This window comes from Pecten maximus, chromosome 11, assembly GCF_902652985.1.
Source record: "Pecten maximus chromosome 11, xPecMax1.1, whole genome shotgun sequence".
Lineage (NCBI taxonomy): Eukaryota > Metazoa > Mollusca > Bivalvia > Pectinida > Pectinidae > Pecten > Pecten maximus.
This window is the reverse complement of record NC_047025.1, coordinates 984,459-1,002,031: the sequence shown is the minus strand read 5'-3', so window position 1 is coordinate 1,002,031 and position 17,573 is coordinate 984,459. Positions and strand designations below refer to the sequence as shown.

General features: G+C 34.5%; 1 protein-coding gene across 1 annotated transcript; it reads right to left on the bottom strand.

Moving 5' to 3' along the window:
* Nucleotides 1–433: 433 nt before the first annotated feature.
* Nucleotides 434–16,494, bottom strand: LOC117338143 (b(0,+)-type amino acid transporter 1-like; the record flags this gene model as incomplete). The annotated part of the gene is given in 11 exon segments (XM_033899362.1): nt 434–583; nt 1,540–1,636; nt 2,593–2,696; nt 3,542–3,665; nt 4,142–4,186; nt 4,893–4,992; nt 5,622–5,747; nt 6,978–7,217; nt 9,032–9,133; nt 10,546–10,698; nt 16,071–16,494. Coding segments are annotated over 11 exon segments (1,263 nt in total), but the record flags the coding sequence as incomplete, so codon positions are not given.
* Between the last annotated feature and the right edge of the window lie 1,079 nt (nt 16,495–17,573).

The following is a 17,573-nucleotide window of genomic DNA, read 5'->3' as shown; positions in this document are numbered from 1 at the left end:
TACAGCAAAGACATTACATGTGCGATACGCCTTTTCCTTGTATATTTCGGCGTTAGTTTTAGTACTTGTAGGCACAAACACTCATATGATCACCGTTCGGACCGAGATCTATTTAATAAAACATGTGCATGTTTCTGATGTCCAAACGAAGAAATGCTCCTTTAATACTTTAATGTAACTATATACAGTTACAAACATGGGTAGTCTACATGTAAAAAGCAAGCAATGGTCAAATATAAGTATTGCAGTGTACAGTAATTTAATGCATGCTTCGTTAAAACAATTAAAATACCTCCGGAACCATTGGATAACAACACATAAATAAAAGGATTTTTCATAGTTACAGCTAATATTATAAGAAGGAGCCGGTTGGGGATGCTGTACTTTAAATTTTATTCTCCAGTGAGTGATTTTTGAACCTCTCTCTATTTACCTTGAATACTCTCTCCACGTCTTTCATTGTGAACCTGCAGACGATGAGTGAACTAACTGTAACGCCGTAGAATATCCAAGCGGTGAAGCTAAAGAAGTCGACGAGCTCTGACAGATTACCAGGGATTACCATGGCGATAGAGATTATCGTCTGGGGATACAAATACAAATATATTCTTAACACAGCAAGTGTACATATACTTCGTATGTTAATCAATGAATAGTGATCTTCGTTCATTTTCCATGCAATGCAATCAGGTGTTATACTGTACAAGAGGATTTGTAAGCATTCTTAAACAGATAAATGCAAACACACATAGATTATAAATCTTAAGTGTGATTGGTTATGGAACAGAGGATTAGTTTTGTTGTGTGTGTGCTTTTTTGTGTGTGCTTTTTTCATGTGTTCAACGTCCTCACAACAACCAGGGTCATATGATGACGGGTGCCAATGTGACACCTACAGAGGAAGACAAAACACAGAACGACAGAGCGTTGAGGACGGAAAAATTTAAGATGCCAAGTGTTGAAAAGGGGAGGGAGGTACAGAAGAATTATTTTGGTCTCTGCAATGTCCGCTAATTAGAAGACAAGGAAGAAAATCCTCGAATCTTCATTGACGTCCATTTAGTCGCCTCTTATGACATGCAGTGCGATACAGCAGGCATATTCTTTACCCGTTCCTGCACGGGTGGTGAGGATAAGTAACAGATAAAGTTCAGCGGATTAATAAACTACGGGGTATAATAAACTAAAAACAGGTTAAGTTCAGAGAATTAGTAAAATACAGGGTATATAATTAATTAGACACATATTAAGCTCAGAGGATGAGTAAATTCGGGGTATAAATAATTAGAATAAGGTTAAGTTCAGAGGATTAGTAAACTACGGGGTATGACCAATTAGAATCAGATTAAGTTCAGTCAGTGACGTTTTAATTGTATTCCAATGCAGTACGACTACTAGTATAACTAAGTGTTAGTCAACATGAAGTGTTGTGTAGTCTATACTTTATAAATATGATTCATAAACATATGCACATTTACTTCGTTGATTTTAATTCCAACTGTAAAATATCGGTTATACCATTACAATAACGATACTCACCGTGAATATGATGGATGCTACGGGTGTGGAACGTTTACAATTCACGTATGATAACATTTCTGGCAGCATTCCGTCCCTTGCTGCTACGTAAACAACTCTGTAACAACCCCGAATAATATATATATGGACAGAATATAATGGGTACAATGGATAGAATACAATAAATAGAATACAATGGATAGAATACATTAAATAGAATACATTAAATAGAATACAATAGATAGAACACAATGGATAGAATACAATGGATATAATACAATAAATAGAATACAATTGATAGAATACAATAAATAGAATACAATGGATAGAATACATTAAATAGAATACAATAAATAGAATACAATGGATAGAATACAATAAATAGAATACAATGGATAGAATACAATAAATAGAATACAATGGACAGAATACAATGGATAGAATACATTAAATACAATGGATAGAATACATTAAATACAATGGATAGGATAAAATGGATACAATTGATATAAAACAATGGATATAAACAATGGATATAAAACAATGGATATAATAAAATGCTGTTGATAAAATTTCTTTAGTTCAGTTGTCTCGATGAATATTGCGGTTTCAAACAACAAATACATTAAACCACGGATAAGTCGAAGTCGACATGACCAAATAAAATATTCGACTTATCCTGTGAGTCGAAACAATCACGATTAATTAAATAAGATAAAGAAGAATACAAATCGGGATCAAACAAAACATTCGACTTATTATCATTCGAGCGTGTTCCACACAGGTGACTTCACTGTATACCCATCTTATAAAATATCTTACGAAATTTCGAGGAGATAATTCCTTTAACATCAACTAACTGTTCAAGTGTATCTATTAATTAGCAATTCTAAGAGTCATGTAATCTTGATGCTTGGTAAAACGCGCAAAAATATATAAATGCATGTTTTCGTAAAATCATATTATAACACACACACTTACATGTTTTCTTGTTGCTTAGGAATGCTAAATGCATATCATGATATTGGACACGTTGGATTTTTTACTGTACATATACAATATAACTAATTGTACCTGCCGCCGGAGAAAAGAGTTCCGTTCGCAGACCCGAATGTAGAAAAGAGGACTGAAAGTGGCATCAAAACGGCCGCAGTACCTAGGACCCGATCACCCCAAGTCTAAAGGAGAAAAATATACACAGGCTCAAAGAGGTCACGAATTTTGTATTAAAACATTAGAGTTCCTTGCGTTTTAAAATAAATCAAACAATCTGGTGAATCTGGGTAAGTAGACTGATTAAACTAAAAACGTATCAGTTATTTATGTCTAGTTATCAAATTAAATGTCTAGTTATCACATTAAATGTCTAGGTATCACATTAAATGTCTAGTTATCACAATAAATGTCTAGTTATCACATGTAAATGTCTAGTAATCACATGTAAATGTCTAGTTATCACATTAAATGTCTAGTTATCACATGGTAATGTCTAGTTATCACATGTAAATGTCTAGTTATCACATTAAATGTCTAGTTATCACATTAAATGTCTAGTTATCACATATAAATGTCTAGTTATCACATGTAAATGTCTAGTTATCACATTAAATGTCTAGTTATCACATGGTAATGTCTAGTTATCACATGGTAATGTCTAGTTATCACATTAAATGTCTAGTTATCACATGGTAATGTCTAGTTATCACATGTAAATGTCTAGTTATCACATATAAATGTCTAGTTATCACATGTAAATGTCAAGTTATCACATGTAAATATCTAGTTATCAAACGTGATGATTACTCGTGATATCATATTCAAGACTAATGACGTGATTTTATTACCAGGTTTCCTCAAATATTACATCTGATTTTCACATCAAAATCAGCGATTACCTCGATCTTTTCCTTCAAAGTTACCAACAGGGACAGCTTACAACTTTTGTATCATGGTTTTGTTATTGTGTCGAAATTTTTTTTTTATTGTTTTCAGATAATAATGTATATCCATGGAATGTACTTACCACTGCCACTGCGTCGGAAGCTAGCAGTTCTGCTGACGTCATTGCAGTCAAGTACGACACGTTGGTTAGCAGGTATATTATAGTCACTAGAAGGACACCAGCTATGTTGGCACGAGGTAAGTTCCTTCAAAACGTAGATAAAATTAGCATCATTGCATTAGGTAAATCACTACACTTACAGAATGTATCTTTGTAAATTACCATTTACACACCAACACCCCTACCACCCTTCTACCAGCACCCCATATGGTGTCATAATCACGAGACTTGACGTTGACAAACAAAAAGACGAATAATGCATTTGGTACAACTACTAGTACGATGTGTTGCTTTCAACAACACAAAATATTATCTTGTGTAAACTTTATGGATGGTTTATAAACGAAAGCTATAAAGGTTTTTAAAACAAACTACCTAACACATCTTTATAACATGGTATCTCAAGGATGTGAACCTTCTTTATTAAGTAGAATATTGATGTATTCTTTAGGTCGCCAAATTACGATGTGTTTCAGATTCCAGCCCGAAACTGGGATCAGTTGGCAACAAATACGGTGACAGATTTTACTTAAAAGTGTAAAACTATTAAGGAATACTTACTTTTTAGGGTTTTTGATTTCTTCTGTCAGATAGTTCAGATTGTTCCTAGAAGAAAATTACTTTATAAAGTGTTCAATATATAAAGACAATAGACCCAATGTTAATAGTCAGCTACCTTTGTCTGACAGAATATTCTACCTGTATAGGTTATATACTAAGATGACTAAATGAAACACACTAAACTATGCTTTTCGTAAATGGTCATTATGCTATATTCTTCAATTAAATCTACAAGATTTGTTTATGTACATGAATTATGAAACAGCTTAATCAATCGCGCCAATCAATTTCAGATTATACAATATATTTATTCAGGTAAAACAAGTCATTAGGCCTGAATTTGTGGAGTTAGATCTTGAAATCTGTGGTCAACCATACTTCCGTTTAACCCGAATAATGCATTAGCATTTGAAAACAAAAACAAAAAAAACAAAAAACCCAACTATCGAAAATAATATCTCATTTTGACGTATTTTCGAAATTCCTTTAAATCACTTCAAATATAAATTCAGACATCACATTTATTCTTAAAAGTATTTAAGTCTGAAAGCTGCACTTTATCAGTTATATTCGGGCCATATATTCGTTGCCATCATCAGCGAAATCCGCCATGCAATGCTAGAATTAATCTAGCTGAAACTGCAGGAGGAACGTTATCGGTTAATATTCTCCATGTTAGAACACGGATTTGTATTTTTACTTTGTATCAAAAATCAGACTAAACAACAGGAAGTAGACAAATCTTACTTACCAACCATCATATGACCATAAAGCATCATAGAAAGCCAATGCTATCGTAGATGGTGAATTTGTTGTCCCTTCAAATCCTCGCTGTAGTTCTTTGATATTCCCTAAACAGAAAATATATATTGATTTAACAATTCCTTAAACTATAGCTATCAAACGTAAATCGCTTCTATGGTAAATGCTGTCCCATGTACAGTTAAAAAGGATAGTTGACAGTTTCTAGTTAGAAAGGTCATACACTGGCTATGTTATACCAAAGTCTATTCACATTCAATAACACAAGGTTTTTAATTGACTGGTTGCGGTTTGACGGCGATTCAGCTAGTATATCTCAAATCACTATACTCTATAGAACTTGGCCAATATATTCAGCCCATGATAATGATACTCCTAGACTGAAGTTTGGAAAATAAACCAAGATTTATACATGTATTATAAGTAAAATGAAACGGCGATTGTCATAAAAAATTAATTTTTTAACATTTAACTATCACCCAATTGAATGGGCAATTTCCGATAGCAGCTTTTAGAAACTGTGGACGGTTTTAGGCCCAATCTGTATTTTAGGTCTCGGGTTTACACACCGCTGGCAGATGACTTAATTCCCTGACAGCTAAACCGGGGGAAAATGTAACAAACAAAAATGTTGCATAACGCAATAGATTATGTTAATTATTAATAATATGTATCTTGTCGTATACTTACATGACGTCATATTTAAATGATGACTTACCTTGTGCCAAGCGTACTATGCCTCCGATAGAGATTATGAGCAGAGCGATCAACTTTGCGACCGTGAAAAACACCTGGACGTTAGTGGCCAGGCGAGTGTCAATACAATTAATGATGGCCAAGGTCACTGTAAACAAAATAGCACTCATTTAATGGTTTACAGCATGCCTACTGAAGATGTGTAAATACATCAATACGATTTGGTGCCCTTTTGGTTTAAATGTTCACAATTTTAGATAGAAATAGACAATAACGTTCACGGGATAGATATTTTTACCCAGGAATATCGTTCTTGAGGTGAAAATTTCGCACAAACACAAAGAGCATCGACTTGGAACACTGTTTCCGGAACAAATTTTACACCACACATTTAGCAGGTGAACAAAGAAACGAAGATTGTCGTTAACGCATAGTAATGACCGTTTTAGTTTATCGGTTGTATCGTTTTGACAAGTGTTGTTCGTTTATGAAATGAGATGTGACCTGGGGATTTTACATGTATTATAGCCCTATAAGTCTAGCCTTCAAAGACTTTCAAGTCCTGTATCAACTTCTGCAGGTCCGTCGATACCTATTCCTGAAAATAGACGAACCAGTTTGCACGTATTAACTGACAAGGCCCGTACGGTGAACTCTGTTCTCTTGTTCTCGGCCGTGTTCTCTTTGTTTGGGCGATATTTACCTGAACGTGTTCTTGTACTACTCTAGAATCAACTTAAAGATTGCGCCGCCTAAGGACACACACTTTAGTCATTATTCATAACGTCTTTGCTCTTAATAAAAAAAGTCACAGGAACGAAGATTCCAACTTGCTGCGCCAAATTTCCATGTAGTAAAAAATCATAAAGCGGATTGGAATGCGATATAGGATTTGAAAAAAAAAATGTTTTGCATTATTCAGTATAGTTGGTAACATTTACGGAGATTTAATATAATTTTCTCTTTATTCCCAGTCATTATATTAATCGCGAAAATAAACACCCAGCGAGTTTTTGCATCTATAAAGAAATAAAAAGAAGTGTTTTACTGCAAAATGTTAACAAGGCATGGAACCGCGAAAATGAGTCGCTTGAAATGAAACAACTATACAGTATCTCCGTCTTGATAGTTTCAGGTTTTGGATAAATGTTGTCACTAATGACATTTTTATCTACAACCTCAACTCAAGAATTAAACACTTACCCGACCATATAAAGGTCAAGTTTGAGAACTTTATGATAGATTGTTTTTCTCTTTTGATTCAATGAAGTTTTAGATTTTTACCCTAAATATTCTTATTTATGATTACGTTATTTTTGATTATACGATATGGATAATGGCGCCTTAAGCTATAAGCTAACTCTGTCAGAATACTTACGTATGGCTAATGCAGCAACTAGTTTCGTGGGAAGTTCCGGATTGCCACAATAAGGGAAGAAGGTGGCAACATATTCTCCGAACGTTAAGCAGATGATAGCCATAGAGGAGGTTCGAATGACTATGATGGATGTCCATGCATACAAAAATGCGGCCACGTTTCCATAGGCCTGTTTGATGTACTGATACTCTCCACCAGATTTCCTAATAAGGGTCCCCAACTCCGCATAACATAGAGATCCTTTGTAGACATGGCGCAAAGTAAAAACATAATTAGAATAAATCGGCGATTCCGAATGCAACTGCGATATTGACATAATACAAAAAGGAATACCAACATAATACCCGAACAATGATTAAAACTCAAAAGAATTTGTGTATTACGTGTTTACGTGATTAGTGTTTGATTATAACATAGAGTATGTCCGTGCAATGACACACAATTTGTCTTAACTGGTCATATATATATTGAAAAGGAAAGGAGCAAAGCCTATAAGAAGTGATTTTTTATTGCAGTTTTTGCAGTAGTCTATACATGTATGAATGTTCTGGGAAGTGAATTTGTTTATTTGTTTTGATTAATCTCAGAAAACGTGGTGGGCAGAAAACGAAAAAGGTGTTTTACTTAGCTATAACGGCATTGATACTTAGTCATATGAAACCTTAATCTAAGCCTATTAGATATCATCATAAAATTATTTTAAAGACGGTTTTAATTATCATGCACATGTATTGAACCTATTGTTCACGTATTTTGCCCAAACATGACCATTATGGCCGGTTAAAAATCTATAAACAGTGGAATTGGACATCCTGGCACTGACTTCTACAACAAACAGGTATTTTTGTAGGTATAAGATATCTGGGTAAAGTGAGAGCTGTAAACTAATCAAAGTTAAAGTGGTTGTGCTTTTTTTCTTTTGTAGTCCGCCGGAACGTGTCTGATACTTAAAGTCTACAAATGATAAAGAAAAACTGGAAATACATGGATTGAAATATTTTACAACAACTAGACGCGGTTCTAGTCCATGCGGGAGCGAAAGCTTCATTAAAATTGCTAAATATCCTGCATTTCATTAAAAAAGTGAAACTTCATTCAATTTACATCAGTTTCGAAATAAATTCAATTTAAGAGTTAATAAAATGTTTATATTTGTGCCAAACCCTTTTGCTGATATTTAAAGCAATAAAATATCTTTAAATACATAATTCCGGATACAATACAATGCTGTTTTACAGACATGGAACCCGTGCTCAAGTGTGCTTGATCGAGGCATGAGCCTCTGTTTTGATTAACTGCTTAGTCAACACACCGCTAAGTATACACTGTACTTGGAGCACCAGGAGATTTAAGTATTGTTATTGCGAAATATCAAAGGATTTATGACAAGAAACCATATCAATGTTGAAAGTCAAACATTATTAACCCCCTATGTTTGTTTCAGTTAATATCAGTAAAAGCCATAAACACTAAACTACATATCCCCTAAGTTCAGATTTTCCTGATAAACAAACGTTTTATTATAATGTTTTAGAACTCTCCTTATTATTGTTATTGTTATATTAAATGCATACCTTGTCTCCTGTATTCACATAAAGATAAGATTAGGTCACGGGCACCTTTGGTGGATGTGACAGGTGACCAGGTTTTGATCTAATTTACATGTCAACGATGAAATATGCGATGCTTAATCTTCGGGAAAAAACTGTTATCATTCTTGCATTTGGTCTCAAACAAAATAAGATTTCGTTCATATTTTGCAATTATTTTATCGACTTCAAATAAGCAATACAGTTCTTGTATCAATCTATATTGTAGTTTATTTAAAACAACAGTATTTTCTAAGAACCTGATATTGCTCCTTTCCAGTAACTTGCTAATTAAGGATGTCGTTAGTAAATGATATCATTATTCGGGGTTAAAATAACATAAGAACTGGAAGTTTTTAACGAAGAAGACTATTTATCATTGGTTTTTGCTGTGATGTCTTCGTTTGAATTTATTTGAACAGCAGTTCCTTAGACTATATTTTATTTTATTTCCGAGATACTTACCCATTAATGCCAATAATCCGGCCCCAGCCCAAACAATCAGACTTAGCGCCACCGACCCGGTCTCCGACAGTACACCTTTCGGGGAAATAAAAATTCCGGACCCTGGAACGAAAAGAAACGCTCAATTACTATATTTATACGTTCGAATAGTCCTATTCGTGTTAAAAATCAGCCTCTACATCTTTATTTGCTCCTGCTGCACCCATCACTCACTAAATGACTACGTCATTACTTTATGTAGCGTAACCATGCCATCGAGTTACGTAATCAATTCTGTCGTACATTTTATCTTCCGTCATTGATGATGTAATGCACTTGGTTCATCATTACAATTCTGAGTATCTAACGACCAGCAAATGTGGAACAAGAATGCATAAAATCTCAACACTGGTGATTATATTCTTGAACTTATTACTCGGGAAATTAACATGCAAACATTTTGTCTAAATCAAACACGGGTAAAACAATTTTCCAAAGTGCTACATCTCGGGAAAGAAGAGAGTATGATTGACAGAAAATAAAAAATATGCTCTTGTATATTTTGTATAATACAAAAAGTTACATGATTTACGCTATTGCCGCCTTTTAATGTCTTTCAATTACAAATGTATAGTCATTAAATAATCATTTATATCCTAAAGAAATCATATCGTGCTTTGCCTCTATATTTGGTATGTTCTTTGGACGCTGTTATTTCTTTCACTTGGAATTAATTAGAAACATTTCATGCATATTTTGTGAATAACAGTGATACCTTGTCGGCGGTTATGGCATCTTTAATCATTGTCCACTGTGCAGAAACAATTTTGTACATGTATCATGATTAGAGTTTGCATAAAATACTCTGATCAGACGGACACCATGACAATGCCCCAGACAAGTCCAGTATCTAACATACATGATAGTTTATTCAAACCTGCAGAAGAGGTGTTGATTGTAAATTCTCATGTCACTTGTTCAGATTTCTCTTTACATAAACCTTGACAGTGAATTTACTATATCATTCTTCTGTCAGGCAGGTCCTGGGAACTGCAACAGCTAGGGTCATATAAGGACGGTTATCAAGGAGACTCGCAGCCAAGAACGGAAAAAATATTGTCGAAGTAGAAAACACACACGGAAACCAAGGTGTCTGCAGGGTCCTGTCTTTAAGTATGTTTTAGGATACAGTAGGCCTTACTCTTTGGTTTTACTGAACAAATCACACCGGACGAATGACTCTGATTTAGCAGGGGCGCCCATAACTAGTCGCCTCTATCTACATTCAGTGAGATACAACAGACGCATTCTATCCCAACTATTGCTCGGAATTAAAAACAAAAAACGTTAAAAACAAAAACAGGTTAAATACAAACCAATGTCAATGAGAAGGTGGTTAAGTGATATCAAAACTAAAAATCAAATATAACTAATGACTCAGAGTCTAGTGTGTCTGGACAGGACAAGCATAATTTCGGAGCCATATATTTACTCAAAAATATATGACGTCATCAATGCAATTGAGAGGATCTTACCAATGATTGTTCCGACAATGAAGGAAGTGCCACTGATGAGCCCCACCTGTTTCTCGAGCTTGACCGCATTAGGTTTGGTATTTCCATCTTTTTCGTCCTTTGGAAACTCTTTTATTCTCTTTCGAATATCGCTATTGCTCTCATCGGTGCCATCTGAAACAAAAATGCAAAGTATCATACTAACAGCTGTTGTAGTACTTAAAACAAAAATACCAGGTATCATGCTAATTGTTGTTCTTGTGTTGTGTTGTTGTTGTTGTTGTTGTTTTTGTTAAACAAAAATTCCAAATTTCATGATAATAGTTGTTGTTGTTGTACTTAAAAACAAAAATATGTACCAGTTATGATGCTTATTGTTGTTTTTGTTGAATGTAAACAAAATCTTGTAAACAAGTCTCGTAAATTATATCCACGTTATGGCGATAGCGCGTTTACAATTGTCAGGAGAGTCACTACAAGAGTGTCTGATTTATACATGGAGTGAACTATCAGACCAAATCACTATAAAGAGGCGGTGGAAGTAGGTTATCCGTTGGGTAGGAGTGTGGGGTTCATCTGGGGCCTGGTATTAAACATTTCTCAATTTGAGGTAGACCTATTTCAGAACACGGATATGGTGACTTATAACATCCAATACAGAGTTCATCTCAAAAACTGATTTATTAACGTGGTATTGGGTAAAGTACCCATACATTTGGGCAGAACTACAAGTATATATCACAGGTAATATAACATAGTACCGAGTGACCTATCGGTCGCACAAATGCACATATTATACCACATTGGTTTGCGCCATTGACTACCAATGAGGAGATAAAATTTGATCGCATCTGCCTTTTTCAAACATATTTTAATCAAATAGGTTTCATTGAATATTTGAATATGGTCTTTTTTTCAACATGGCGATTAAGGTATGTAAAAAATCTACATACTGTAGCTTGTTGAAATTTTCGCATCACAGGCGGGGCATTACATTATCTTAGTATTGAAGGGCATCAGGTCTGTGTATTTTCCTTGGATAATTAGCTACTCATTATTGACATACCTAGCCTACCTAGCTTTTGAATTCGTTGTCATAAATAGCTCAACACTTGTAGGGAAAATTAACTATTTCTCTTAGCGTTGATATATAATAAAGTTGGCTTAGCGACTTGTAACAACTTTAGTCTACCATGATATGATATACGTCATACATGTGTTCATGGACCGTTGATTGGGAAATCGTACCAAGTCCCTGTGATTTTAACACCGAGGTAATCACGTACATAAACGAAAAGTGATTTTGTTTTACTTGTCTCTGTGTCCGTCTCCACGTTCCTAGCTAGGTCTAACTCAAAATGAGAAATGTCTAATATTGAGTGCTTATACAATTTAGAGTAGCAGTGCACTACCATATATTATCTAGGAATAAACTAGTTATTCACTCTAAATTCAGAAAAGGTTAAAACAGAATTTAAAATTTGGAATGTGGTAAAAGCATAAACAATGTAACGTTTGGTATTGTATATAATGTACAATAGCCTTTTCTTGTTTTTAAACGATCTTGCTTACTCTTTGTCGGCAATGTACACCTTTGATATTTGTCATTTATGATTATTTTAACTCGTAGGTGATCTCACCCCTGACTGTAAACTAGTGGGTAGTTGTGCTCTAGAAAGAAATAGAACATTGGGCGATAATATTTTATCTCTGTTTACGTATCTAACATAAGGGATAATTAGATTGATGGGTCGCCCCGTTTTGTAGTCGATGTTTGTATTGCTATGAGGTTTAGCCTTACTAAAGTCATATGCCTATTCAACGCATGCGACTAGTGGTACTTACCGGTATATACATAAGAAAAGGTCAAATTTACCAGAAGCACATGCCAATCGACGCCCTTGTCTTTGTTTATTTGTGACATATTCAACTTTTGATTTCAAATGAAGTTTTCTAGCCATATGTTCTATGTAGTGTCTATAAATGTCGTGTACCAGGGATACAGACAGTATGTATTTTCATTTTTGGCTCTGTTGTATTTAACTTGAATTTAAGTGAATTGGAAGCTGCTAATATCTTATTTGTCATCCGTACATTCCCTACCAGTGTTGCTACCTCAAAATTTATTTTATTTGTTGTTTTTTTTCATTTTTTTTTCAGCCAATGTTACCTTCTGATAACTTCCACATACATGTATAAACCATATCCATACTGGATTATTCGGACTTATAAGCACTGGATGGACAGCAACCTATTCGTCGAATCCACGTGTGTAAGTTTTTTCTTCTTTTCTTAGTGCTAGCTTATTTATGTTGAAAGTTAAATTGTACACAAGTTCTGTACAGCTGAAACAGTTTGACCTGCTGCGATATTATGCATATATGACATAATGTTTTGGTGTTTTATGTGTTTGCAGACGATTTTAAAAACTGTAAAATTGAGTTTTATTTGCGTTAATTTATCTTGCTGTTACAAAAAAATATATTTTGTTTTGGCCTTAGGTTATCTTGCTATTATAAAAATCTTTTATTTTCGCGATGTTTTTTATGAGTATTTGCTAAAACATGTATTTTAAGTTTTAAGTTTGTATAACCTATTGATAACCTAGATAGTAGAAAGATTTATTATGACATAGCAACGAAACATTTAAAACTAGGATTTCAATAGAAGTGTCGGGCTAACGCATTTTCGCAGGAATCGAAAAACTCACCAAGGTCACATTGGAAGGGGTTTACAAATAAAATATTCTCTAAAACCTAGTAATGCACGACAAATGACAAAAACAAACTTGATTTATCATATCACAGAACCAATTTGCTGTTCAATATTGGCATTCATTGAAAACGATATATTACGTTTACAATGAATATGCAAATGAGCCGTCATCATAGGAGCACTATTGTAACGTAAGAGTTTAATTTGCCTTGTTAATGTCCTATAACAACAGTTTTGGTCTTTTTAAGGACGGCCTCTCCTGTGTAGATGCATGTATGTAGTGTGTATTTGTGTTTTGGAAGGCTGCGATATGTTCGTGTTTGTCTCCTTCTGATAGCTCGGAACTGATGCCGACATTATAGTGTTACCTCACCGAAATATATTGCCGAAGACGCCCAGCAGAATAACCTAACCGTTCACATTATACTGACTACAGGCTGAGTATGACTACAGGCTGAGTAGTAGTAACTACCAATTTTAAAGAATCTGCTACATGGTATGTCTTCACCAGAGGACAGAACCCAAAGCCTTCCTCACAGGAGCGAATGCTCATCTAATGCCCAAAAGTGAGGCGGCCTCAAAGCAAAAATAGAAAAGATACCAAACTAACTCGTCTCTTAATTACGAATCACTCAATGGGGTAAACTTCTAACGTTTAAACGGGTATTAAAATAAGAAATATAGGATTTGTGTTCAGTAAGTTTTGTCGTCTTGTTCTATAATGACATTTTAACATTATTTGCAAATAAAATAAAATGCATTCACATGACACAGTTTGACTTTAATAAAGTAGACATCACACAAACAATTCAGACTTTGTTTTTTATCTAGAAGAATATCGTTCGTTTTCGGAGTAAATCACTTAGATTTCGCAAATATTTTATTTCGCGAACTTACCTCTTCAGACATATTAACGAATATATGGTTTCGCGAAATCTGATCTAGAAATGACTTTAGATTCTCGAATGAAGAGCTATTATAGTCACGGACTCCGCAAGACTCCTATAATATCGGTTACCGGTAGCTTGGCCGCCATCGAAAGGTTTCATTGTCATGCAAATAGTTGTTAAGGATTTGAATTCACGCTTCACTCTCCTCGCGTATAAGCGCGAAAATAAATCCCACACGAAAAATAAGTGATTTACAGTAACTATCTGGTATTATATGCAGTACAACTTCATATTAAGAATTTATATTACTATGTAATGTAATAAGGACTATAGGGTTGGTATCTATGGTGAATAATAGGGAGGATAAGATATGGTCGAGGGATCAACGTTAGACACACATAGCCGGCAGTCAATGGGTACCAGGACTTTTGTCTGTGAATTTTGAATTCGGTCATATCCTGTGACAACCGATAAGACCGTGTTTTATAAGTACGCTGGCTTGATTATGTTTGGCGATATCTAATATGTGTTGATTCTGTCATTCATCCGCTGATAAGTTCACTTCAGGGTGTGATAACCATGTCCGTCGTTGATATGTTGACAAAATTCTTTTGGCATTTTTCTGTAAGATACCGTTCATCATGTTTTCCATGTTCTACTTTGACCTGAAGGTCTGTGACATATCAATTTTTTATTTTGTTGTTGTTGTTGTTTTGGTTTGGTTTTGTTTTGTTTTGTTTTGGTTTGTTGTTGATGTTGTTGTTGTTTTTACTAGAATTGACATATAGATACAATTTTTTTTGTCTATTCACCTTTATAGTGTTCAATGTAATCATTGGTGAAAACGAGACACACGAGTACTTACCCGTTTGTTTACCTTAATTATAAGTGGATTACATGACACATTCATTATCATCCAACTCAGATTCATGTTTCCGTTATCTTAGGTGGTGGGTATATTAAGAGATTTTATTTTGATATGAGCCATGTACACTTGTGTGAAGATATTTCATTTTAGTCTGACGTGAGTATCACATGTTTTGTTTGATCTAAGTCGCCTGTCTGTATCTAGTTTTATTGTTTCGACATATGCGAGTATCAGTTCATTAAAAACACATTATCAATGCATTATTCAACTATTAAGACACCTGTATGTATCCGGACAATTATTAAGACATCTGTATGTATCCATATTATTATCAAGATATCTGTATGTATCCGGACAATAAGTAAGACATCTGTATGTATCCATATTATTATCAAGATATCTGTATGTGTCCGGACAATAAGTAAGACATCTGTATGTATCCATATTATGAAGATATCTGTATGTGTCCGGACAATAAGTAAGACATCTGTATGTATCCATATTATGAAGATATCTGTATGTGTCCGGACAATAAGTAAGACATCTGTATGTATCCATATTATGAAGATATCTGTATGTGTCCGGACAATATGTAAGACATCTGTATGTATCCATATTATGAAGATATCTGTATGTGTCCGGACAATAAGTAAGATACTTGCATGTATCCATTTTACTATTTGGACACCTGTATGTATCCGGACAAGTATTGGGACACCTGATTGTATCAAGACAATTACCAAGAAATCATCATGTCTTAAAACATTATACTATTACGCATGGATTGGTCGAACTTGTAGCAAAAACTGTTGGCCATAAAACGTGTAGCAGCACCTTCGCTTGTTTTCAAAACTGAATGAGAATTTCCCCAAGATATATCTTTTAGTAAAAGTGTTTATAGAATATGGTGGCAATCCTATGCCATAACCTTCGTTTGGCTATGGAATGTAGAAATATTAGATACTGATATGATGTTTTATAATCCTGTATTTGTTACAAAAAGGGCAGATAAATACTACACCAAACATATCTTGCTCGTCCGGAACATCATCGCCATTTTATATCAAACTTACCTTTAAACACAGGATTATCCATCTCGAGGTCTTGATATATATTCCGTTTAAGGTGCAATATCCTATGAGAACTGAAAATCCCTAAAAACTGAACACAGATAAATATTGCACAAGAAAGCGACCCATCTGGTTATAGCTATCGAGACGAAATTGTCGTCCTGTCGGGGACAATCCAATCAGGTTTAACAAGCTCGAACTGGGTCAAATGTGACAAATGTTGTCTTTTCGGCACACGCGAGAATGTGGTTACATCGGAATTTTGGATGGTTCCATTTGTAAGGCACATTTACCTGTAGCGGTTCATGTACGTAGAGACACCACTGTTTATAATAGCATGTGATCTTCTCAGTCTGTACTATCACCGCTCATCTTTATATCCAATCTGGTGAATAATTCTGATGTGGACAGTAATGCATTTATATGCCTGTCAACTGTGAGACGTTATATCAATCAAGTCATTAGCGTGTGCTAATCATGGAGGTCTCTTATAATGTCACAAGCCCCAGTATGCAAATTATAATAATGCGAATTATTTCCATATGTTTACAACACACATACATGTACACCTGGTGATGGCTTGATAAAGTCCAATCAACACAAGTTGTCTATATCCAATCGACCTGATATGGGCACACTATCAGCAATAAAAAGGTTAAATAGGTGTAGTTTGCTCTATTTAAGTGTCACATAGGGTACAAAAGATCTAACCCATACCAAAATTTTGCTGAGTCCTTTAAATGAAAAGTTTTAGTGACCTGCTGGTGGACTTTGAGCTCTCGAGGTTTTGTTTTACCCTGTATGACAAATTTAAATTCTGCTGCAAAGTTGAAATTCTCATTATATACATATAGATGGACTAAATAGCAGGATAATGGAGTTCTGTTATTAATTATTGCTTACGACTCAGTATTCCCTACGTATTAAATTATGTAAACAATGTATCATTGTTTGATGAACTATTAGGTAACTTACCACCATTTAAAAAATATCAACTTCGAGGTAAGATTTGGAACAATTCAATTGTTTAGAGGAACCAACACGGGTTGCTGAGAAGTAGATGGCCGCATCTCAGGTTTGTCAATTTTTGGATTTTAATAAATCACAATCCTGAGTGAGCTTTTCTTAAAGAATCTGTTCTCGATATCAATTGAAATGGTCTAATTCTTTTAAATCAGTTAAAACAGTTGCTTTCAACCAGTCACCTGTTTTATTATATTGCTTACAGTGTTTTGAACACGTCAAATCTTCAACTCCATTTTTCTCAAAACCTCAAAACCTGAGTTATGACTTTGTACTTCTAGGCCGTCCAAGTTCCTTTAAACAATCGACTTGTGTCAGTCACCTCCTTTCACGTAAGGACATACCTCAAAATTATAATGATTTATCGGACAGTGAACAAAACGTGATAGTCAATCACTTTACATGTTTATCCTATATATAAACAAAATATGCGAAGACACGGAAAACATTAGCGAAACATGGTAGAAGGAACAGGTCGGTGTT